The 22,452-nt window shown below is 48.4% G+C and overlaps 1 protein-coding gene across 3 annotated transcripts; it reads left to right on the top strand.

Annotated features, from left to right (window-relative positions):
- The first annotated feature begins 7,647 nt into the window (after positions 1-7,647).
- Positions 7,648-19,228, top strand: PSEN2 (presenilin 2). Of its 3 annotated transcripts, none has more exons than XM_026048071.1 (12): positions 7,648-7,676; positions 8,438-8,573; positions 10,617-10,811; positions 11,544-11,773; positions 12,766-12,907; positions 13,622-13,689; positions 14,088-14,308; positions 15,144-15,242; positions 16,089-16,166; positions 17,640-17,759; positions 18,314-18,432; positions 19,034-19,228. In XM_026048071.1, the coding sequence occupies exons 3-12, from the start codon at positions 10,665-10,667 to the stop codon at positions 19,187-19,189; spliced, it is 1,380 nt and encodes a 459-aa protein (XP_025903856.1). In that variant the 5' UTR covers positions 7,648-7,676; positions 8,438-8,573; positions 10,617-10,664; the 3' UTR covers positions 19,190-19,228. The 3 variants fall into 3 exon arrangements, with proteins under 3 accessions (XP_025903856.1, XP_025903857.1, XP_025903858.1); XM_026048072.1 differs by lacking the exon at positions 7,648-7,676 and adding an exon at positions 7,694-7,808; XM_026048073.1 differs by lacking the exon at positions 7,648-7,676 and having other exon boundaries at positions 8,286-8,573.
- Positions 19,229-22,452: the final 3,224 nt, after the last annotated feature.

Below are 22,452 nucleotides of genomic sequence, written 5' to 3'. Positions count from 1 at the left end.
TGATTGCAACGGGCTGGGGAGCAGGTTATCATGCTGCAAAACTCCTCCAGAAAGAGCTGTCCCTGGGGCAGCAACTGACGAAATTCCCTTCCTTGGAACTCCCAACCCAATCAGACACAGCCTCCAAGGAAGTACTTTCTCTTTTCCCCCTATTTTTCACTTGCACTATTCAAAAATGGAGAGCAGGGATTTACATACAAGCTACTAAATAATCTCCTGAATTCAAATTAGTTTCCACTGGCTAGGCTTATTTTTTCCATCCGCATTTAAGGCGAGGAGATCAGACAGCCTCTCCTTTCAACAAGCTGACGACGTAAAAAGATGGATGATTCCTAAGGAACTCTGTGGTGCTGACGTGGGGATCGTGGAGCCCTTTCCAGTGGAGAATCCACTGGTGCATCCAATTGCAGGAGGAAACTGAGGGTAACGGGAGGCCCTTTCTCCGACCAAAAGCCTGGGTCCTCCTGCAGACAGGGCTTCATTTAAATGATTTAGAGTGCTTAGTTTAAATGCTTTGCAGAACACTATTGATTGTGTTGGTTTGGTTTCTAAATTTTAAATGTCAAATAAAGGCACAGGAACCAAATCAAAGAAAGTGGGGTTTGCATATCTCCGGCTTATTTCATTTGCAAAAAGCACTTAGTTAGCGCTTTACACGCAGTTTTTTCCTTTGGAGGAGCCACGGAGACTTGTGCAATCTGAGAACTGGCACCTGGATATTCCATTCCACGCGCCGCGCCGCCGCAATCACGGGGCGCCCGCTGCTTTAGAGACCCAGCACTGATTTCTGCTTCCCTTCAGAGCGCTGTTTGTGACCCTGGTTTCCGCACTCGGCTGCAGAACCCTGAGTTAAGGCCCGAGAAGCCGGGAAGAGGCTTCCCAGGACGGCAGGGAGGAAGGGCCCCGCGAGAGCAGCACCCTGCTTGGTGGCTTCTGGGCTTCTGCCCTCAGCGTGGGCAGCTCTAGGCAAGAGCCCTCCCTTGGAGCCAACTTGGTGGTTGCAGAGCAGCCTTGACGAGACCCCTCTGTGAGCAATGGGAAAGGTGGCTTTGGATCCTCCCAGGCAGAGAAGAAACCAAGGTCTGGGTTTCACACAGCCTGGCCGTGTGCTGCCTTTGGCAGGAGAAGGTGGCCACTACCACTAGCCATCCGGTAATGTCAGTCTGTCACTTAACTTTCTTATTACTGCTTCAACTGTAAGTGTGTTCAGAAGGAAAGGTTCCGTTTCAGCTTGAATAAAATATTTTCCGCAACTCAGAGCAACATTTCACAGTCCTTTCTGCAAACACAACCAAACCCCAGGTATTTCTGCTGTGGAACTGTTCAAACAGACTTTAGCCCAGCTCTGCTTTATTTGGCTCTGCCACTCAACTGAAGAATGATTCCAGAGACCAAAGAGCCAGAACCTCATTCCATACGTGAAACACACACACGTATGGAATAAGCAGGAGGCTCTGTCAAAGCGCTTACTGTCTTGAAGTGGTCAGACCTCGGAAAGGTTCCTGTGTCCGTGCCATATTTTGGAAGTTTGTGCAGGACCTGGGAAGCCAGCCTGGACAACCAGCATCCTCAATCAGTGCCCAAGCCACAAGCCCTTCCCTCCCTGCTGCTCAAGCCTCCCACTGCCTTTGCTGCAAAGCTGCTCTGCTCCTGGTGGCTGGAGGCTCTCCTCACCACCAGAAACACTAACCTGCTCTCTCCCTGCGTGTGTGCAGGCTGATCTTTACATCCTTGCATGAACTCGGCATTGAGACCGGAATCAGAGGTTCCTTATTCAGCTATAACCTCTCCAGCAGAAGCAAGTTCATGTTTCCCAGGTCTAGGGAAGTGCTTGGCTCCGAGCTGGGTGCAAGGCAGCGGGCGCTGCTCTCCCTCACTAGCGACACGCAGCACTCCTGGCACCAAAGCACTTCTCACTCAGCGTAAATATGACCCTGCCCCTGCTGCAGGTAGAAAAACTAAGGCAGGGAGAGGTAAAGACCAACATTTTCCAAAGAGCTCAGTGATTTTTGGTGACTCTGTTTCTGCATGTCCTGAAGGAAACTGGTCTGGATTGACCCATGTCTTCATGAACCTCATGCTTCTCATGAAGTGGAGAGTCCTGTTTGTTCAGCATGTGCAAAAGTGAGGCCCAAAGTATCTCAAACTCAGCATGTGAAATGAGTGCATGGGAAAACATTGGTCTTTCAAATGCTACTCTTGCTCATACAGAAAGTCACCAGCATTACTGTTTCCTTTTCTCAATTACAGTAAGGGTATCTTTCTTTGTTTTACATAACAGCTCTGATCCTGACATTGTTTATCACAGTTTTCCCACTCCCATTCAAACTTGCAAGGCATCCACAAATACCACTGCAGCATTTGTGGAGGTGCACTTGCTTTTCCCTGATGTTCATGGGACTGAATTCATGCTGCAGGATAAGGAAGATGAAGCTACTGCTGCTTTTTCTGTCACACAGAGCTGTACTGCAGCTCCCTGACAGCAGGACACCCACTCTCTGTCTTGCTGGTTTTTCTACTGCCTTCCCTGACAGCAGAGGCTGCAGCTGAATCGCTTGGTGTCTGCTGGGCAATGTGGGGCCAGATCCTTCACCAAGGGTTTCCCAGGAAAGTTCCTGATTGAACCAGGCACAAAGGAAGCTGCCTATATTTGCACAGACCTGAAGTACAGAAGACCAAAGTCAATGAATTCAGCACAGAACCACACTTTTATGCAGCTTTCTCAGGTGCTCCCATCTACTTGGTCACAGTGCATTGCGCAGGTTGGATTTTTTCCTGCTCTTTTCACCTCCTTATCTTAGAATCTTATCATTTCTAACACAGTTTCCTCAGATGGGCATTAAGAAAAAGCAAGTACACATCCCCAGACACCACGGACGTGTGGGGTGGAGAACCTGCGCTTCGTATTCCAATGAAAGGCTGGTGATTCTGTGTGATTTGTGATGTCCTCCCTCTCCAATGGCCTGTTCCCTAGTGACACTTGCCAGATTAGCTCCCCGTGGCAGTGCCAGGTCCCTGTGCCTCTCTCCTTCCTCGGGCTGATCCCCAGGCTCTGCCAGGCTTCTGGAAGGCAAGTTCCAGCGAGGCCGAAACGCAGGGGCCGGGTTCGGCGTCCCTCAGTGACCCCTGCCCGGGGCAGTGCCCGGTGCCTGCAGAGCACGCACTGCTGCTCTGCACGGAGAGGCGGCGAGGTGTACGGGCACCTCACGGGGCACCAAGGGGAGGCGAGTGAAACAGGGACAGGGCAGGGAGAAAGGCTCCCGCCGTGGCGCTCACCGCAGGCTACAGATGAGCAGCAGGGTCATTCCCATGGTGTAAGGCCTTGCAGAACTTACAAATAAGCTAAGTTCTGGAGATCTTCTTAAAGCAATTGATGTTTCTTTCATGCAGGGGGGAGAAGAGGGAAGTTATGAAGATGGAAAACGCCAGGTACTTGTTACTGTTATTTCTTTGACACCCATACTTGACCCTTTTTGATGTATAAAATAAATCGCTCTTTTTAAATCTAGTTTTTATTGCAACTTACTTACAGTTTCATTGTAGAAGAGAAATTAAAAAAAAAAAAAGGAGCCCTAAGGCTTTGAAAAGCTGCAGTGGTTTAACTGTAGTTTTGATTTCAAACTGCTTTGTTTGATCAGTAGAAAACCCCTGTGCGGACTTTCTTATTTGGTTTATCTTGAAATGAAATAAACTCTTTGACTACCACATAACTGAGAGTCAAACTCGCCTGAACTAGTTTAACTAAGTTGCTTCAAAACCTAAATAAAGGCCCGATCCAATGGTGCTAATGCAAAGTTCAATAAACTAAATGCCAATGAAGACTATTTTGGGAATGGCCACTGCTGCTAAAGGGGAAGAGGTTAAAACCAAGTTTAATGAATTTACATTAAAAGTAAAGTAGATAAACTATTCTAGGAGTCTCTGCGTAGCAGAGCCTGCAGGCGAAGGGCAGTGAATCCCATGGAAAGCTGCGGCCGTAGCACGAGGAAGCGGGTGAAGTTCAGAAATAGCCAGCAATAAAGCCCTGCGTGTGTCTTTATTTTTCTAAGCAAAGCCCGAAACAGCACGCGATCCTCCCGCCCCAGCGCAAAGGGAAAAACGTCTTCTTGCTGCCCTGGCTCCCACTTGCCAGCCTGGATGCTGCAGGTTCCCAGCGGGAATGCCGGCCGCGGGCACAGCGGGCGCCTGGGCGGCCGGGGATCCCGGCAGGCAGCGCCCAGCCGGAGCGCGGCCAGGAACGCTGCAGCAAGGGGCGTTTCATGGATCAGTTCCCTACGGAGGGCTATGGGGGCAGCAGATGCACCTGGCAGGGCGCGGATGGCAAGGATGGGCCCTCCGAGGGCGCTCCGCAGGGCGGACACCAAAGGGCTCTGCCAGCTGCAAAGCAGACACGCGTGCGCGCAAGGCCTGTGCCCCCTGGTGTACACACCAAGACTCTGCCTGACAGCAGACGGAGTCGCACATCTCCTCAAAATACAATGGGAAATGCATGCCTGGATGCAAATGCGGAATTTGTATTCTTTGGCCACATCCTTCCCGTGACTCCTCCCAGCAGCGGGCCCAAGAAGATGACATGGATCCATGTGTAGTGTTGTGGGGAACGTCCTGTTCTGTCCGCCATGCGCGTTCGTGAAGACGCCTGCTATTCTCCTTTTCCCCAAGGCTGATCTCACTCCACTAACCAAACCGTGGAGTGACCGCTGCCTTCCCTCAGAAGGGAGCACTCTTTGTTCATGGCTTTCTTACCCACGGGAAGGGGAGGTCTGCCCACCTCTCTGGGCCTGGGGTTGTGTGCAGGTCACTTTTGGGCCCGGTATATTTATCTCCCAAAGAGATACCTGATTTTGTTAACGTTGAGCTCCTTCCAAATAAACCATTTCTGATTCAGGGATCAGTATCGTCAAAAGAGCTTAGTATTGGCTCTACCTGGAAAATTAAGCCTCTCTTTCTAGGTCAGCACTGCTTTTAGACTCGGTAGGGCTGCACGTCCCCACAGTGTCCTGAATGAAAGGAGCACAATTCTGGGAAGAGCGGAGTAGCCACAAGGCTGCATTTCGCTTGCTGCGGATGAGAGAAACGTTTTGCAATGTTAAAGGCAGAATACTAACATTAAAGTTACTATCCTTGGACTTGCACCTGATGCCACTCTACCTTAGGTAGCAGACCAATGCGCAAGGGAAGAGGTGCTGCTGTCCCTAGGACAGGGACACGGCCAGGTTTTGCTGGTGTTGCATTGGTCTGGATGCATCACTGTGATTACTTTCTGACTGCAGACTCGCTTGGATTTAATTTCTATTCCCCTCCCAACACCTTGGCTGTGTCTGTCTGATTCAGGCCTCATGTTTAGCTCATCCCTATGGACCCTAAGAAGCAGCCCTGTACATTGTTTCAATCATGAACTGGAAGACTACCAAGTCCATGGAATCAATGGGGCACGGAATGGCCTCGGGTCAGTGTAACACCGTGGGAGATGTTTATGGCATGGACATTCACAGTGCAGGGAGCAGCCATCCTAGATCAGTTAGTGTCTGCTCACAGTGGAGACCTCCTTCCAGCAGAGAGACCCACGGTCTGCAGACTGCAGGAGCCTCAATCTGTATTTTGTATCCAACTTCTTTAGGAAGGAGGATACATCATGTTCCTCCATAGCGGAGTGCAAGCCCAACCCATTCAGTGGGACCTCATGATGCAGCCAACAGATGCGATCACAGCAACACCGGAGTGTGACACCAGTGTGTGGCGCATGCTCATGGCCAGCACTCGGTCATGAGCGCCGACCGCGTGCTGAAAAACCTTATGACCAAGCCGTTTCCTTCAGTCAGGACAAAGACGCTCACGTTGGGATTCAGTAACTACCCTTCCTGGAGACACTGCGGATTTGCAGAGTGGAATAAACCCAGCAAAACCCTTAGGAAGCACTGCCTACACTCTAGTGTAAAACCTCAAGATATTTGGGACCTGACTCTACTCATATCTTCAGCATAACCATAAGAAGCTTTTAATGCTATTTTGAAGGATGGTGGTGTGTCTGTTTCCATTTGAAAGCCAAGACAGCATCTCAGTGTTTGAGTCTGTGTCAGTAGTCCCATTTCCGGGTATTATTTATATCTCCTGAAATGAAACAGCGACAGTTTCTTGGATATATTTGGAGGATTGAAAGAGCCATGGACAAAACGCTCCTCGAAATGCCCTGCTCTAAAATTCTAAGTGCTGAATGAAGCCAACAAGGGCAGCCCCACTGACTGTCCCCACGTAGAGCAGAAGCGCAACCAGGCTGGTGTCGATTGATCCTGGGGATGGATTGTAACCTCCTGGGCAGAGAAATTGGGACACAAGCTTTTTAGGATTGTTTTTTAAGTATGGCCACACTTTACATTTTCTCCTTCATGGAGAGGGCTTTACAGATCTGCTTAAAGAAGAAACAGGGGAATATTTCTGGTGTCCCTATGAAGAGGGTGTGCGGGGTTCATAAAGAGCCCTTTAACGTGCTCTCAAGTCAGATGTCTCTCATGTGATGCAGCTAGAAATACATGAAATAAAGGGACCTGCTGAGTGGGCGCTGTAGGGAATTAACCCGTGGGGAAGGGCGGCTGACACGCGCCTTTGCACCCATGTGATCGCACACTGAGGGGCACTGAGTTAAGCCGCCTTTCAGCCCCGAACACTAGACAGGCTGCAGCTCGGCCTGCAAACACCCTGCCTTTGAACTGCTCCTTGCCCTAGAATCCAACACATTTGCCGGGCAGCAGCGCATGGCAGGTGGGAAGGGCTCAGTTGGGCTGGGAATTCTGAAAATGCTGGTGTTATTAAATGCGGCTGGAAGGGACGGGCGGGATCCCGCCGAACCGGCAGCGCATGGCGGCGCACGGCACCCCCGGACAACATGGCGGCTCCACGCAGACACCCCCCGGCGGAGACGAGAGCGCAACGCGAAGCCTCCCTCAGACGCCTCCTATTGGCCAGCCCTCATGCCACCCTTCTCTCCTATTGGGTAAGCCCGCGGACTGGGCGGAGGCTCTTGGGAGGAGCGACGTCCGCTGCTGCGAATCAGAGCCGCGCTGCGGAGGGAGTAGAACGCGCCGGAGCCAATGGGAGCGGCGCATTGTGGTCCGTGCCGGACGGTGCCGTGCCGCGCCGGGCCGGGCCGGGCCAGGCCAGGTGAGGCCGGCTCGGGCGGCGTTCGCGCGGCGTTCGCGGGGCGTTCGCGCGGTTATTGCGCGGTTATTGCGCGGGGCGTTTGCACGGGGGCGTCGCGCAGTGCCTCCGGCCCTGGCAGCTGGGCACGGACTGGAGCCTTGCCGGCTGGTGACGGCACATGGACGCGGTTCTGCCTAGGTAAGTGCGCGTCGGCAGGTGGAGGTGCGCTTATATATATATATATATACACACACACACACACACACACACATATATATATATATGTGCATCTGTGTGTGTAGGTGTTCGTACAGTGCATGCTACGGGTTAATTCATGCACGCACATTTATGTGTGTTATTCATGTATAGATTTATATATACATGTGTGGGTGTGTATGTAACTTATTTAATTTGTTCCTTTCCAGCGCTCTCCTGGGGTCCGCGGCAGCCGCTTCGGGCCCGTGAAGCGCCCGGTCCCGGCCGCCCGGTGCGGCGGCCGTGCGCGCGGGGCCAGCAGGGAGCTGACCCGGCGCCTAGGGGTGCGTAGGGGTGCGTAGGGGCGCGTGTGGCCGTGCAGCCTCCTCCCGGGGCCTCCCCTGGGGTCATCTCTGCCCGCCTGGGCTGGACCTGGCGCGTTTGCACCTTCTGCCCTTGCGGGAGGAATCTGGAAGGTTAAACTGCCTTTTGTTGCTTTCTAATTTTGGCCCCGCTACTTGGAACTTCTGAAACTTCTTTTTCTTGCTCTTCTCATCTGCTAACAGCAGCGGGAGAGCATTAGGCTCTCAGCGTGGAGCCCTCTTGATCTAAATATAGCAAATGCAAACCCTTTCTCCTCATTTAAATGCTGTCCGAGAGGACAATATGTATAAGCAGGAGCTTAAACCCTCAAATGGGTTATTAAGTATTCTGCTAACCTAGAGCAGCTGTTCTGTCTGTACATTAGGCTGGTGTTGTATATTATGGATTGTGCAATGCAATGCAAGGGATGGAGGGCAACGGGGATGCTGTAGCCTGGTATTAAAGGGAAACTGGGGCTGGATCCTAGAGTTAGGGATTCAGCCCAGGTGAACAAGGAGCTCCCTTGCACGGAACACATCTGGGAGGAGGGAAGCGGGAACTTCAGCTCCACAGAGCTGCTGCATCATATTCCCACCTCTGCTGTTTGCTTAGGAGAGACGTTTCGCACTGCCCTGCCTTTTGGGCCCTTTCGTTTTTGCCGTACGGTTTTGAGTTTAGTCCTTTGGCACTGGGAATACCTTGCGGTTTTGAACGGTTCCTAACAGTCTGAATCCATCCGCAGAGGAGGAGAGGAGAATTGTGCCTGGTCTCCTGTGATTTCTGTGCTCCCTCTGAAGCCCGTGTGGCACCTGCGGTTCCTTTTCCCTGTTTATCCCGCTGGGCAGCAGACCATGCTCCGGAGTCCCCCCTGAACACAGGTATGTATGCACCCCCCTGCCTGCCCGCGGCTGAAAAGGAAGCCTCTTGGTGCCAGCCCTTCCTGCCTCTCCTGAAACCTCCTTCCTCTTCCCAAGACGGGCCTAGAAAATGCATCATCTGCTGCTCAGAAGTGTTTTTGCACCCTGGCCTTTGCTCCTTGCCTTTGCTGGCAGTCGTTTTTTTTGAGGGAGAGTAACAGAACATGCCCAGCTTAAAGATTGCTATTTTACAGCATGAGATTTCTCTCTCTCCACCTAGGATATAGCTTTTGATAATTAGTAATTTGTTCTTGATGGTGGTTTAACTCCAGTGGGTACAACTAGGGTGTTGAAAGTAGGCTAATTGGTCCCTCCTGAGGTCCTCTGCAGTATTCCTCTGTTCACATAGCTGAAATTGCCTGGCACTTTGATTTGGAGGGGGAGGGAAGTTCTGTAATACTTTGGTTAAATTGTTAAAACCTAAATTTTGATCCCAGACTATTGGAGAATAAATTTTGACTTCTTCCATGGGCTCCAGCATGTGCAGCAGGTATTTAAGGTGTATGGGTCCCAGATCTAGGTACCTGCAGTCAGGTACCTGCATAGCTTAACCTGTTCAGACTCCACTGCCCCACAGTTATGTCAGGCACGAATGACTGCATATTAAACACGCACCCACTCCTTTAAGGAAGGACTGAATCATATAACTGAACCAGAACCTAGGCTCTCAACTGTGAATTAGGAGTCCCTTCGTGCTCAGCCAGAAGAATGTGAAGCATCCAGAGTGTGGAGATTTCAGGCCCTCTGAGAAGGAAGCACAAAAATGCAGGTGTGGGGAGGCTCGCTCGGTGAGAGCACAGAATGACTGTGGAGCAGCCAGCCCTGGCTTGAGGCTGCTCCTGCATCCGCCCTCATTAGCTCTGTTGTTTAGAGTCATGGAAAGAGGAGCAAAGTGGCAAGAAAAGGCTTCAAAAGAAGGCAGAAGGGCAGACGTCTGAAAAATGTCTCATTTGGGCAGGCTGGGTTTGCTTCCTAAAGTTTTAGGAAGGTGCCAGATGTGTTCAGGAGGTTGTGGAAGAAAGGGCAGTCTCCCACTCCCTGCTTTTGCTAGTTCTGATCCTGCCGTGAGTTCCAGTTTTGTCAGTGAGAAGCAGGAATCTCCTGCCGAGCTCGGAAGTACCTGCTGCGAATGCGCGAGCTGGCTGGCAGGCAGCATGGACTGCTGGCTGGGCCGAGACAGCACAGTGCAGATTTAAGTGACGGTGCCCGAGTCCATGGCTTCTTCAGCTTCCCTCTCTGAGTCAGATATGTTCCTGAGATGCATTATTGTTTGTCCCTCAGGAATCCTTGAGCAGAATACTGCAGAGAAGAGGAGATGATCTTGTAGAGATTACAGCTTTTTCGTGCATTAAAGGTCTGGTTTTGCTTATGGTTGGTAGCTGAGAATAAGAAGGTGCCTGGATTATCTTTACTGACTCGGTTGCTTTGTTAAGTGGTTAACAAACACTAAAATGAATTAACATATTGCTCATCTTTACAGTTTCCTGTAATCCTGGCCTTAAGAGCATTCTGAATTAGCCAAGATGCACCTCCTGCCTCCAGTGACTTAGCAAGGAGCAGCTCCTCTTTTTGTTCTGCACTGTGCTACTGCTTGGTTTGCTTTAGACACAGCAGTATGTGGAAAGAGGCCAAAACATCCCAGCCCCACTGTTAACTTCCAGATTGTCATGTTCTTCCTCACAAGGCAACACAGGGAGGGAAAAAAGAGGGTTGGGGAGAAAGCAACTGTGGAAGCTGCAACAAAGGAGAACTGTCACACTGACTCGGTGCAGTTGGTTCAGCACCGTGTTTCACTGTCCTCCTAGGCTGCTAGGAAGATGGTGACATGAACTGAATGGGTTGTCATGCCCTGAGTGACAGCAGACTAAATCTTGTGTTAGAAAGAGATGCAGTTATGCAGCCTGCAGTGGGTTTCTGGCTGAAATGGCACCTCCTCTTCAGATTTCCAGGTGTGTTGGTGCTGTGGTGCTGACTGGGTCTCTCTCCTCCTCCTTCTCCCCTCAGGCTTGAGCAGTGCGTGGCCGTGCCGCCCCAGTGCTCCTCGGAAGAGCGATGATGATCACGTTCACCAACAACTCGGACAGCGAGGAGGAGCCCTGCAATGAGAGAACCTCCCTGATGTCTGCAGAGAGCCCTCCGGTGCCCTCCTACCAGGATGGCCTGCAGGCCCCCGAGGCGGGGGAGGCGCAGACACACAGGGTAGGCCGGTGTCCCTTCTGGGGCCTGAAGAGCTACGGGACAGTGACAGATGCTGCCCTGTCACCCTCAGTCCCTGCCAGCAGGGACTGGCTCCTAGGACTGGCTTTGGCCTGTGTTGCCTCTGTCCTGTTGCTGTCTCAGCCAGCAGCAATATTGCCTGTTGCTATTTTCCTCACTGTGACTTTTTTTCCCCTTTTTATGTTCATATATGCTCCTCCCCTTCCCCTTTTTTTTTGATGAAGATGCAGGCTTTTAACCAACACACAGTGCACATGTGACTGTTGCAGATTATCCTTTTCAGTCCTCTTGTTTTGCCAGAAACCTGTTGTCTACTGTGGTGAAGTACAGCAAGCCTTAAGCAGAATCTTGTCCTACCTGCAGCCAGGCAGCTTGGATGGCTCCCACAGCCATGCTGGGCTTGCTGTGCCAAACTGGGCAGTCTTAGGTCACCTTGGATTTCTTCTCTCGTGGTTTGGCTCCCCTCACCCTTTCTGTGCATGGATCTGTCTGTATGACTGGAGAGCTCTCAGATACTTGTGCTTTTGACTGAAATGCCCTGTTGCAGCCTTTTTGTAATTTATTTCTTAACCATGCTGTTCAGTTAAATACCTTCCTAGAGGAAGAAGTTGTTACGCTGCAGAAGTCCACAGCAGCTCCTTGGAATAAGACTAAGTGGAGCTGTGAACAGCAAAGAGAGGATCATGTTATACCTTTGCAAACTTCTCTTTTCAGAAGAGGCGAACAGGCAGCGGCCGCAGCCCCAGCAGCGCTGCCAACGGGAGCACGTCCGGCTCGAGCCTTCCAGTGAGAGAGAGCGCCCTGGAAAACGAAGAGGAGGAACTGACTCTGAAATATGGAGCAAAGCATGTAATCATGCTCTTTGTGCCTGTCACCCTTTGTATGATTGTTGTCGTCGCCACCATAAAGTCAGTGCGCTTCTATACGGAGAAAAACGGGCAGCTGTAAGTGGGGTCTTCCGAACAGCCTCCGAGTACCCGGGATCCCTAGTATTCCCCAAAGATGCCCAGCACGTGTGTGTCTGTGCACAGAGTGCCCCCCTGGCAGGGCAGGAGAGTCTTTACCCAACTCCAGGTATCTCTGCAAGCAGGCAAAAGGTCTCGCCCAAGTGCACCTAATGCCCCAAGTTCATCTCTGAGTTTTTCCTTCCCTGTGTCACCACGATTCATTGGCGCTGTCACTTGGGTGCCCTACGCAGAGCTGCTTTGTGAGCAGAGCTGGAGTGAAGCTGCTCCGTGCTGCAGCACGAAAAGCCTAGGCTGAATTCCCAATCCATTCACCTGCTGGCGGGCAGCGGCCAGGGGAATAGCACGCTCATTTGGATGAGTGAGAAAACTCTCATTTCCTGATGACATTTCCGTTTCCTGAACACTCATGGTGTGGATGCATAATTCCATCCGGCTCCTGTGACTGTGCCCAAGAGCATTCCTGGGGCTGGAAGGGGGACACTTCACTGTGAAGGGGGAGACACGGGGCAGTGGTTCCTTGAGCAGAACCAAAGGAAACAAAACTTGTGGCATGAGCAAGAAGGGATAAAAACATTCAGGCTCCTTTCAAGTAGAGAAGGGGAGGAGGGCAGCACCTATGTTGTGTCCTTAGCGTTATTGTGAAGAGCGTCCAAGCACATGCAGTAAGAGTTAAGCAAAAGTTAAGTTAAGCAAAACTTAAAGCCGTTTATGGCCTATTTTTATTTATATATTTATTTTGTTCAGGGCTTGGCCAGCCCTAACGGCTCTGTAGTTTAATCTGCTGTGGCTAAAGACAACTAATTGATAATTAACTGGAGCCAGGCCCCTTTGAAGGCTATTGATCATGTTTACCGTCCTCCACAGTCACACCTCCCTTTCTCCTACACACAGCGACCTGTTTTATTTTGGGCTGGCCTGTTAGGAGGGGATAGCTGTGTGCTTCACGTGGCCTTTGCTGTGTGATGCAGGATCTACACGCCTTTCAGCGAGGACACGCCGTCCGTGGGCCAGCGCCTCCTGAACTCCGTGTTGAACACGATCGTCATGATCAGCGTCATCGTCGTCATGACCGTGTTCCTCGTCCTGCTCTATAAGTACCGCTGCTACAAGGTAGGGCTCTCGTGCCACAGCCAGCGGTGCCCTTTGCCACGCGCTGTGAACTTCCAAGCGGAGCTTGTGCGTCAGGCAGAGCCGTGGGCACTGCAGTGGCTGGGCCATGTTTCAGTCGTGGCAAGAATCTCATTGCAGGGAAGTCTTTGTGAGCAGCGGTGGAGCTGCGCTCCAGCATAGGCTCTGTTCTTATGTTGTAGTTAATGGTAGGCTCTTAAAAATGAGGCTGGTTGCTCTGTGCTGGACAGGTTTGAGTCTTCTCCATCTGACTAAAGAGTTAGGGGGTCGTACTTAGGGACTGAGCTGTATCATCTAGTGCAAAAGCCTCCTCCTCGATTTTGGATGGGTTTTGTGGGAGCTGGTGTTAGTCCTGCCCATGGAGGCTCTGGTGGAAGGGTAGAAGGCCTGGAGGAAAAAGCATATTTAGCTCCATGGCATCCTGCCCAGGGAGCTGTGTGAGGTACCAGCTCAGCACTTGACTGCCAGGCCCTGCTGACTTCTAATCCTGACCCCGAGATGGATTTTCTGCAGAGCCTTGAGCAAATCCCTGCCACACAGAGAGGCTGTGCCAGCCTATCTGAACTGCAAGCCAGTGATGGAAGTGGGTACGGAAGAGATTAAAAAATAAATACCACCAGGTGGACTGTAAAATGGTGTTGGTGGGAGAATGAACCAGCAGCCCCTTTGGTTACTGTCTCTTCTTGCCCTTGGCAGTTCATCCATGGCTGGCTGATCCTGTCCTCTTTGATGCTGCTCTTCCTTTTCACCTACATATATCTCGGGTGAGTGGATATATTGCAGGTATCATGGCAGTTCAGAAATTTCTTGCCTGTCTGTTTAAAAAAAAAAAAGACACCCTAATTTAAACAAAGAACAGAATGCTGCTCTCCTTCTGCTCCCAAACCTTGTGTCACATTTGTAGTGAGTTTCTGGAGTCACTGGTATTGGTCCCAAGTGGTTTCTAGAAGGGGTGTCATGTGAAACAGCTGGAGCTGCTTGGCTAGCTGGAGGTTCCCAAAACATACTGTTGAGATGTCATAAGAATCATGTCCAAAATGATTCTTCCTGTATCCTCCTGGTGCAGCAGGAGACTTCTCTGTTCAAGGAGGGCTAATAAGATGTTTCGCTGCTCTGTTGCTTTTCTTGTTCAGCTGAATTTCCCTGTTGTATTCCGTTCCAGGGAGGTACTGAAGACGTATAACGTGGCCATGGATTACCCCACTCTCATTTTAATCATCTGGAATTTTGGGGCCGTTGGAATGATTTGCATCCATTGGAAAGGTCCTCTGCAGCTTCAGCAAGCGTATCTCATTATGATCAGTGCTCTAATGGCACTGGTTTTCATTAAATACTTGCCTGAGTGGTCAGCGTGGGTCATTCTTGGTGCTATCTCTATCTATGGTAAGTCTGGGCTGTGATGCATATGGGCAGGTTTCTCTGAGGCAAGCTCGTGGCTGTGCCATGTCACTCAGATGACTTCATGGGGCCCCCAGCTTTGGAAAGAGGACAGGTGGCAAAGAAAGCTGACTTGCTGGCTTGTCTTTTGGGAACTTGTCCACGTGTCACCTGCTTTCTTCCTCATACCCTGTCTTTTCTTCCTTAAAGTGGATGACTGAGTCATTACTGAGCTATTGAACCACATCTAACTGTATGTGAGAGTGGTTGGATATTAGCAGTAGCAACCTGGGAGTCCTGCAGGATTCAGTTACTGCCGGTCAGGAGATCGTGGACTTGAGTCCCAGCTAAAAGTTTCAAGAGAACCTGCAGAAGAGGAGGTGTCTGGGAGGTGACGGTTCAGGTCGGCCAGGAGCTCTGATGGGGAGAGGAGGCCGAGGGGAACCACAGAGCAGCCCTGGTCTCTGTGGGGAATGGAATAGAATGGAGCAGCAGTTGTGGAACAGGAACAAAGTGTCCCCAGCTCTTTTCTAATTAAATCTTACACCTCCGTATAAGGCTGCCACCTGCTTTCAAAGCAATAATGTGGTGCTTTCAAGAGGCTTTTTATAGGAGTAACACAGTGAAAATTCTTGCATTAAACCTTGGAGAGGACATTTAAACGAACATCTTCAGAGACTAACAGCTGGTTGTGCAAAGCAGCTAAAACTGCCATTCAAGAAATCACCCTGTTGATACTGTTAGATGTCACTTTAACGGGGGAGTAATTTTTTTTTAAAGAGGGAGACTAAATATGAAGAGTAATTTGAGATGTGATTGTCTGGCCCTTTTCTCTTTGCAGATCTGATGGCTGTTCTCTGTCCCAAGGGGCCACTAAGAATGCTGGTAGAAACTGCACAGGAGAGAAACGAGCCCATTTTTCCTGCGCTGATCTATTCTTGTGAGTAAAATCAGAAGGTTAATGCTTTCAACCAGGTTAAACTTGCAACCTGCGTCTGTGTCAAAACAGTGTGCACCACTGATGTACCTTTTATGTTCTGCAACAGTTGGCAGGCCGCCTTTTTCACTTAGAATGCTGTTAACTCTAGTTAGCCGAAGGGGGGCACCACTTTGCACCCCCGACCAGGGAAGCTGAAATGCTCCTTTTGGGAGTGCAGGGCAGAACATGCCTGTTCTGTGTATAAAAACCTGTGTTGGATGGATGGTTTAGCTAAGAAACAAGTGTTTCTCTAAAGAAGAAAAAGATGGAAAATAAGACCAAACAGAAAGTTTTTGTGCAGAGCACTAGTGTCTCGACTGGTAGACCACATTTAGTGGCTCCCTCTAGCTCAAACAGCATTGTCTTGGCTGCTTGCTGTTAGCAGAATGTGAGAAGTATGCAGTATAACTGAGTCTCTGGTTGATTGTTATAATGCCATTTTTTCTTGGAAAATGTTTTCTTTTCATGTAAGAACCAGAAACAAGAAAGCAAAGGAGATGAAGAACCTATTTGGGGATTTTTTTATTTTTTCTTTCTTCGGGCTACAGAATGGACTACAAACTCTAGTTACCTGTGCTCTGAGACTCTCTCACACACTGAATGGGTGCAGTGCCCTAATTCCTTCTCACCATCTCTCTCTGCCTTCTAAGTGACTAGTGAACCCCACTAAGGGCAAGCATTTAAAAAGCACTTACAGAAATATGGGTTTGTATTTGTGGGGATAGCTACATTCTTGACCTGTTTTTTTTTATGAAATCCAGAACGAGACGTGACCCATGTTTTACACAGTTAACTGCTTTCTTGTAGCTGCTATGATGTGGACAGTTGGAATGGCAAAGCCAGACGCAGCAGCAAGAGGACCAAGTCAGCAGATGTGGGATACAGGTTTGTCTGCACATCACTTTTCTATACAAAGCAATGTGCCAGGGAGGTAATGTGCATGGTTAACAATCCATAATTAATGGGGGTCCCTTAATTTGGAAGATTGAAGCTTTTTTTTTTTTTTTTCCCTTCCCAGTATTGTTAAATTATCTACAGAACTGAATGATCATATCCTAGCTGTAAGTGCAATTTAGCTTACCCTGCCAAGGAAAATCACTGTCTTTACGTTTACTCTTGGGTAAAGGCATATGCTCGAGGAGTACCCATCAGTAGCTGACACAGTCCAAGCTTGTGTTCTAGTTAATCCCGTGGTAATTATTGGCCCTTTGCCTTTATCTTTCTGAAGTATGAGTTAAAATAAAACTGCAGTCATGAAAGTGAATGAATAAAATCTGACTTGTGCTACTTGGAGCATTTCCCATTTGGTCCTCTTGTACTTCAGAGCTGACAGAACCTCTTTCTGCTAAATAGCCATCTCGGAAAATAAATGCATGCCAAAGCTTGATGACTGAACATGCTGCTTATTTTCAGGATAAAACCAGTGACGTACTAACTGCAGGGACACACAGTCCTGCTTTGTGACAGGCACAGAGTAGAAGCAAACCACAGATGCCCCTGTAGGAGTTCTGTGAGTCCCATCCCATAGTCTGCTTGCTTCTCATCTGCAGCAGCAGCATCCTGTCAGGCTGTCATGGACTGGAAACTTCATGTCATCCTTTCTGAGGAAATGGGAACTGTCACCTAAAATAGTGCATTACAGGCCAGCTACTTCTAGAAGCCAAATAGCATGAGTACAGGAAAGATGAAAGGTCTCTCTTAGATACGTTTAACATGAAGGGGGGGAAAAAAAGCAAAAGCTATGAAGAATTATACATGGCCACTGACTTAAGTGTGAACACCCAGCTCTACGTCAATGTGATTCAGAGCAGAACGTTCCTCCTGAAGGGCAGTGCTCTTGGTGGCCGTTGGCAAGGGATTGCCTGAGCAGTGGCACGCAGGGCCGCAGCGGGGCCGGCCCGTGGGCTTGTGCTCTGTTTGTCCTGCTGGCCCCCCAGCTGCAGACACCGGCGTGTCCCACAGCTTGGGAGCTGCTGGGAAGGCTCCCACTGCCTTTCCCGGCTGGCAGAGCAGTGCTTACCTCTGTGTGCTTCCCGCTGGGTGCTTGCTCACTTGTGGCACTCATTGAACTCCTGAGTCACTGCCAAAGAAGCTGTGAACGTGTGGCCTTCTGATCTGTTTAAAATAATATCAATTTAAAATAATGTAAAATAAAACACACACATTTTCCCCCAAACTATATCCCTCTGCTGGAATTGGTCTTGATGAGCATTCCTTGGAGAGATAAAGGGCCTACCCCTTCCAGAGAAAATCGATGGAAGTGTGGATTTCATGCATTAAAACAAATTATGTAACTAACTCTTGTGTTTTTTTTTTCCCTTCCCTCCTTTCTTCTTGGTTTATGTGTGTGATACCAAGCTGAGGATGGGAGAGTGAACCACAGAAGCCCTTTACACTCAAACTCTGAAATTTTGGAGACGAGGACTCCTGGTACAAGCCACCCTGTCACTTCTTTAGAGGAGCTGGAGGAGGAGGAAAGTAAGGGAAACTACATATATATATATATATATATATATTTATGTTTTCAGTGTCATCAGGGTCAGAGCTGTATGTTTTTACCCAGTTATTTACACTTTACTACCCACTTCAATCTATGGCCATCAATTTGAAGCACTGTGACATTCTGAGCAACCCAAGTCTTGACTCTGACTATAAATGACTTCTTGCTGTTGCACTGCTGGGCTTTGGTTCCCCTAACATCTCTTGTCTACTAGGAAAATTTGAGCAGTTCCATCTTCCCTCTCCTCCTCTTTCCTTCCACCCGCTTCCTCAGGTAGTGCAGCTGCAGGGCAACACAAGAAAGTCCGACGGGGCAGAGGGTTTTGTTTGCTTTTTAAAGGGCAAAAGTTGGGGCTGCCAGCGCTAGTCTCTTCAGTGACCTGCAGCCCTGTCTTAGCTTGCTGTGGGGTGCTAAGGATCCAGGTTGGTTGGGAGGACTAGGAACCTTCACCTGATCCTCAGAGGGCAAGAGAGAGTTGAGGAGGATGCAAAAGAGAAGGAGAGTAACCCTTGCTTGCTGTGCTTTCTCTCAGGGGGTGTGAAGCTGGGCCTTGGAGACTTCATATTTTACAGTGTGCTCGTTGGGAAGGCGGCTGCCACAGCTAGTGGAGACTGGAATACGACCCTGGCCTGCTTTGTAGCCATCCTCATAGTAAGTGAGCAATCCAGAAACACTGCGTTACAGTCTGTTTGGTGCTGCAGTGTTGTCAGAAGAACCAGCAGCTGGGCACTGTGAAATCACTACGGGTAACATGCTGGCTATTTAGAAGAAATTGCCAGCGTTTCCTAGCCCAGTGCCCTTTCTATAGAATCACCCTTTAAACAACTGCCAGGAGAAACCAGATGGTTGTAGGCTGGGAAGGAGAATTCCGCAGAGCAAGGCCAAGCAGCAGCTTTGCAGCTTAACAGAATTTAAATGGCTTTATCTGCTGGATCAGTAATTCAAACATAATGGTGTAGAAGCAGAGCTAAAATAATCTGTAAATTCACCTCTTAGGCTCAGCTGTTTGTTAGCACTGGCTGTTTACAGTGCTCTCTCAGCAGAGAACTGAGCTCCTCAAGACTGTTGAGGAAAATACCTGAACAGCTTGTGTGAAATGTCAAGATACTGGGAATAGGCACCGCAGCCCACTGGTAGTTAGGCAGGCTTCCATTTCTGTACAGTATGGAGAATATTTGCATATAGAGTTATTTATGACAGATATGCTCATATGTTTGTCTTTTTGTGTTTTTTATTCCCTTCTCTCTGGCAGGGTTTATGTTTAACTCTTTTATTGCTGGCTGTTTTTAAGAAAGCCTTGCCTGCTCTTCCCATCTCCATCACCTTCGGCTTGGTCTTTTACTTCTCGACCGACAACCTCGTGCGGCCGTTCATGGATACCCTGGCTTCCCACCAGCTGTATATTTAGCAGCAGCAGAAGTGGGAGTTAGAGGAGTGGCTTTTTTTTTTTTTTTTCCTTTTAACTTTGCTGTGAAATATGGTATGCTGTTTGGAATAAGTCATTGTTTTACACTTAGTGCCATATATTTTTTAAGTAAAACACTAACTCTGTGACATGCTATATACTAAAAATCTAGTAGTTACATCTTAGGCTGGCAATTTTCACAGGAGCCCTCAGGTTTTTTGTTTTTCAGACTCCTGTGAAAAGCTTGGCTCATTGCTGATACCAGAGCATTACTTAAATGTATTTGATGTGTATGTGGGCAGTTTTGAGAGCAGAAATCTGCATGTAGCACGGGCTGGTGGAGAGATGAAGGGTCTAATCTGTGCTTCCAGGAGCTTCAGGTGTTTTAGCCCTGGAACTGCAGTGAAGCTTAATGGTGCTCTGTAATTGTTAAGACTTTGGTGTACTGAAGTGTTGTATGAACATGTAGCAAAAGTGAGTCCTACCTGAAATGAAGAAAGCAAACATCAACACACGGCAGTCGGCACGAGAGAGCAGCGTGACGCCTGGCCGTGAGCCTTAGGTGGGAGTGTTGGGCCGCCTTGCTAAGCTGCTGCCTGTGTGCAACAGTCCTGTAGAAACTGCCCAAGCAGCCGCCCATTTCTTCTGCCCCTGGCGCGCCCGGTGAGCAGTGCCGGCTCCGCAGAGGCCGTCAGGCACGGCGCGGGCACACACCAGGCCTGGGAACGCGTCCGCTGCTGTAGCCCGCAGCTGAAGGCAGGGCTGGCCCACCCAGCGGTTCCCTCCTCCCTGCGGGAAAGCAAATACCTTTTTTTTTTCCCCCCATCTCCCATTTTATTTTTTAGGAAACCTCTCTCCAGGTCCATATTGCAATCCTCAAATTGCCACAGGGTGGAATTATTGCACAGTTGACCTGTGGCTTCTTGTGTGGTCTGAGTTCTGTGTGTACTGCAATTGCTCTAAGGACGAATGACCTTCCCTTTATGCAGAGGTCCTCTAATACTGATTGAGGTCTGGCTTACCTGGCTTTTGATACTAACTACTTTTGATGTTTAAAGAATTTTTAGTACAAATTTTAAAATGGCTGTTTAATGTAGAAGGGACTTAGCTGAATATCCCCTGTCATAGTTTGTATCAAAATATGGGGGTGCAAATTTTAATCTGCTGTTACCTTACTCTAAATAAGCCATCGTTACTGCTGGGAATATTTACATAGACTCAAGTGAGTTCATTAAAAAAAAAAAAAAATCACAGTGCTTGTTCCCAAAAAAGATACTGGTCTGACTCAGTCTTGCTGTTAGATTTATTTAATCACTGCAAGCTTTTCTCCACATTTTAAAAGCAGTTTCTTCCTACTTCCAGAGTCAGTTCCTGGGGAATAGGCAGCTCCTGTGATTTTTTTTTTTTCCCTTGTACTTGTGTGAGTGTGTGTGTTACTCAAATAAGCTCCATTTTCTTTGACAGCTGATCAATGTCAGTATTTCAAAATGTAACATTACGCAAGGTTTTTGTGAACAGCGCAGTATCATCGAGAGATGCAGAACTTCACGTCTGAAGTACTTTTTAGATAAGGCTTTGAATTACGTATTTTTCAGATAGTGCTTTTTCCAATAGTCTTGTTAAAGCTAATCTACTTTGATATTTAACAAGGACATCATGCAGGTGATTTAAACAAAGTTTTAAAAAAATACGTAAGAGTTTGTATGAGCTTTGTGTCTCTGAACAAGTAAGTAATTTCTGGGCTTTGTTTAGTTTTCTGTCCTCATTTGTCACACTTGCAATGTTTGGATTTAAAAGCTAGAGCTGATTATTACTAATAGAGTTAATTATTACTAAAAGATTTTTTTTTTTAATGTAAATCAGTAGAAGTACCCACTGTTTTTAAAGATTTATGTGAGGGTAGTTTTTCATTTTTGTAATAAAGTTCTGGGGCCAAATCAAAATAATGTAATTTGCAATCATGATATATTTTCTTGGATTGCATGGTATCAAGATGATATGAAATACGTACTAGAAAAAAAATCCTGCTTGATGCAGGGTTGTAGCAGATTATTAGAAACAATTTATTTCTATGAAAATGGAATAGATATGCAAAGGAAACTGAGGGGGAGAAGGTCCTTCAAATCTTGAAGGATCACTGTGGGAGCCTGGTGGCTTTCTGCAGATTTGGGCTTGCCAAAGATGGGCCTCTCACTGAGCAATTCTGTGTAACTTCTTAAAAATGTAATTTAACAGCTAATTGAGTGATGGATTCTGTCGGGGCAACAGTGTATTGTCATGGTGGGTGATGGAAGAATATTGTGTATATATTGGAGTGATTTTAATTGTGTAAAAGTTCGTATGTATTTACTACAGACGTATGTGTATATATGTGTGTAAGTATATTTACACACATACACACAAACATGAGTTTTGAAATGATATTGAGTGATTTCTTATCTCATTCTTATTTCATATATCTCAGGCACTTCACTTGTGCCTGAAGTTTTTTGTTTGTGATCTGAATTCCGTGCACCAGTGTTCAAAATGCAGAAATGGAAAGGGTGGGACTTACCCTGCTCCCTTATAAAGGAAGCATAAGAGAGAGGAGAGTGAAGGCTTTAGCCATGTGATAAGCTGTCCTAATGACCTGCAAATGGAGTGAGCATCATTGTGCAATCTCTTTGACCCTGCAGAAGCTCTAAATACTGATACACATCCCCAACAAAAAAGCACAGCTATCAGGTAGGCTGGGCTGACGCCCATCGTGATGAAGGTGTCGCTCAGTGTCTTGAAATCCCAGAGAAGGTGCCACATATTGACAAATCTGTAGAGGAGCCCTATCTTGCCCACTCCAGTCTGAAATAAGTGTCCCTTTGTACTAGTCCCAAAGTGGCTTGGGCATACCTTAGTCAAGGGCAGTGTAACCTCCACGTAGGAGCTGAGACTATGGTCAGGAACAGAAACCCAGTGCCTGGCCATGCAAGCCCGAGCTTTTCACTGCTCGGAGCTATGCTGCCTTCTTGCAGTATTTAGTTCCCCTGTCAGAAGCATCTGCAGTTTGATCAGTTTGGTGGTGTCACCAGCTGACCCCAGAGTTGCTGCTCTTCTCTTCTTGCCCCTGCATTGTTGCTTTCTGCTGCTTGTTTGAAGTGTCTGCTGGGCATCAAAGACTGGAGATGCATCCTGCCCACAGACAGGACACAAGAAACCAGCAAAACTATAAAGAAAGTGCAAGAAATAAGAGTATTTCTGGGATTGCGATACCTAGCTTCACGGTCTTAGAG

Source organism: Nothoprocta perdicaria, unplaced genomic scaffold (assembly GCF_003342845.1).
Source record: "Nothoprocta perdicaria isolate Ctin4 unplaced genomic scaffold, notPer1 scaffold_51, whole genome shotgun sequence".
NCBI lineage: Eukaryota > Metazoa > Chordata > Aves > Tinamiformes > Tinamidae > Nothoprocta > Nothoprocta perdicaria.
Note: the sequence above shows the minus strand (reverse complement) of the source record. Positions and strands in the feature narration are given on the sequence as shown.

Coding starts and splice junctions, on each gene's coding strand:
- PSEN2 (XM_026048071.1), top strand. CDS start 10,665: ATGATGATCACGTTCACCAACAACTCGGACAGCGAGGAGGAGCCCTGC. Junction 11,774..12,765: donor ACGGAGAAAAACGGGCAGCT/GTAAGTGGGGTC, acceptor TGTGTGATGCAG/GATCTACACGCCTTTCAGCG. Junction 16,167..17,639: donor TCAGCAGATGTGGGATACAG/GTTTGTCTGCAC, acceptor TGTGATACCAAG/CTGAGGATGGGAGAGTGAAC.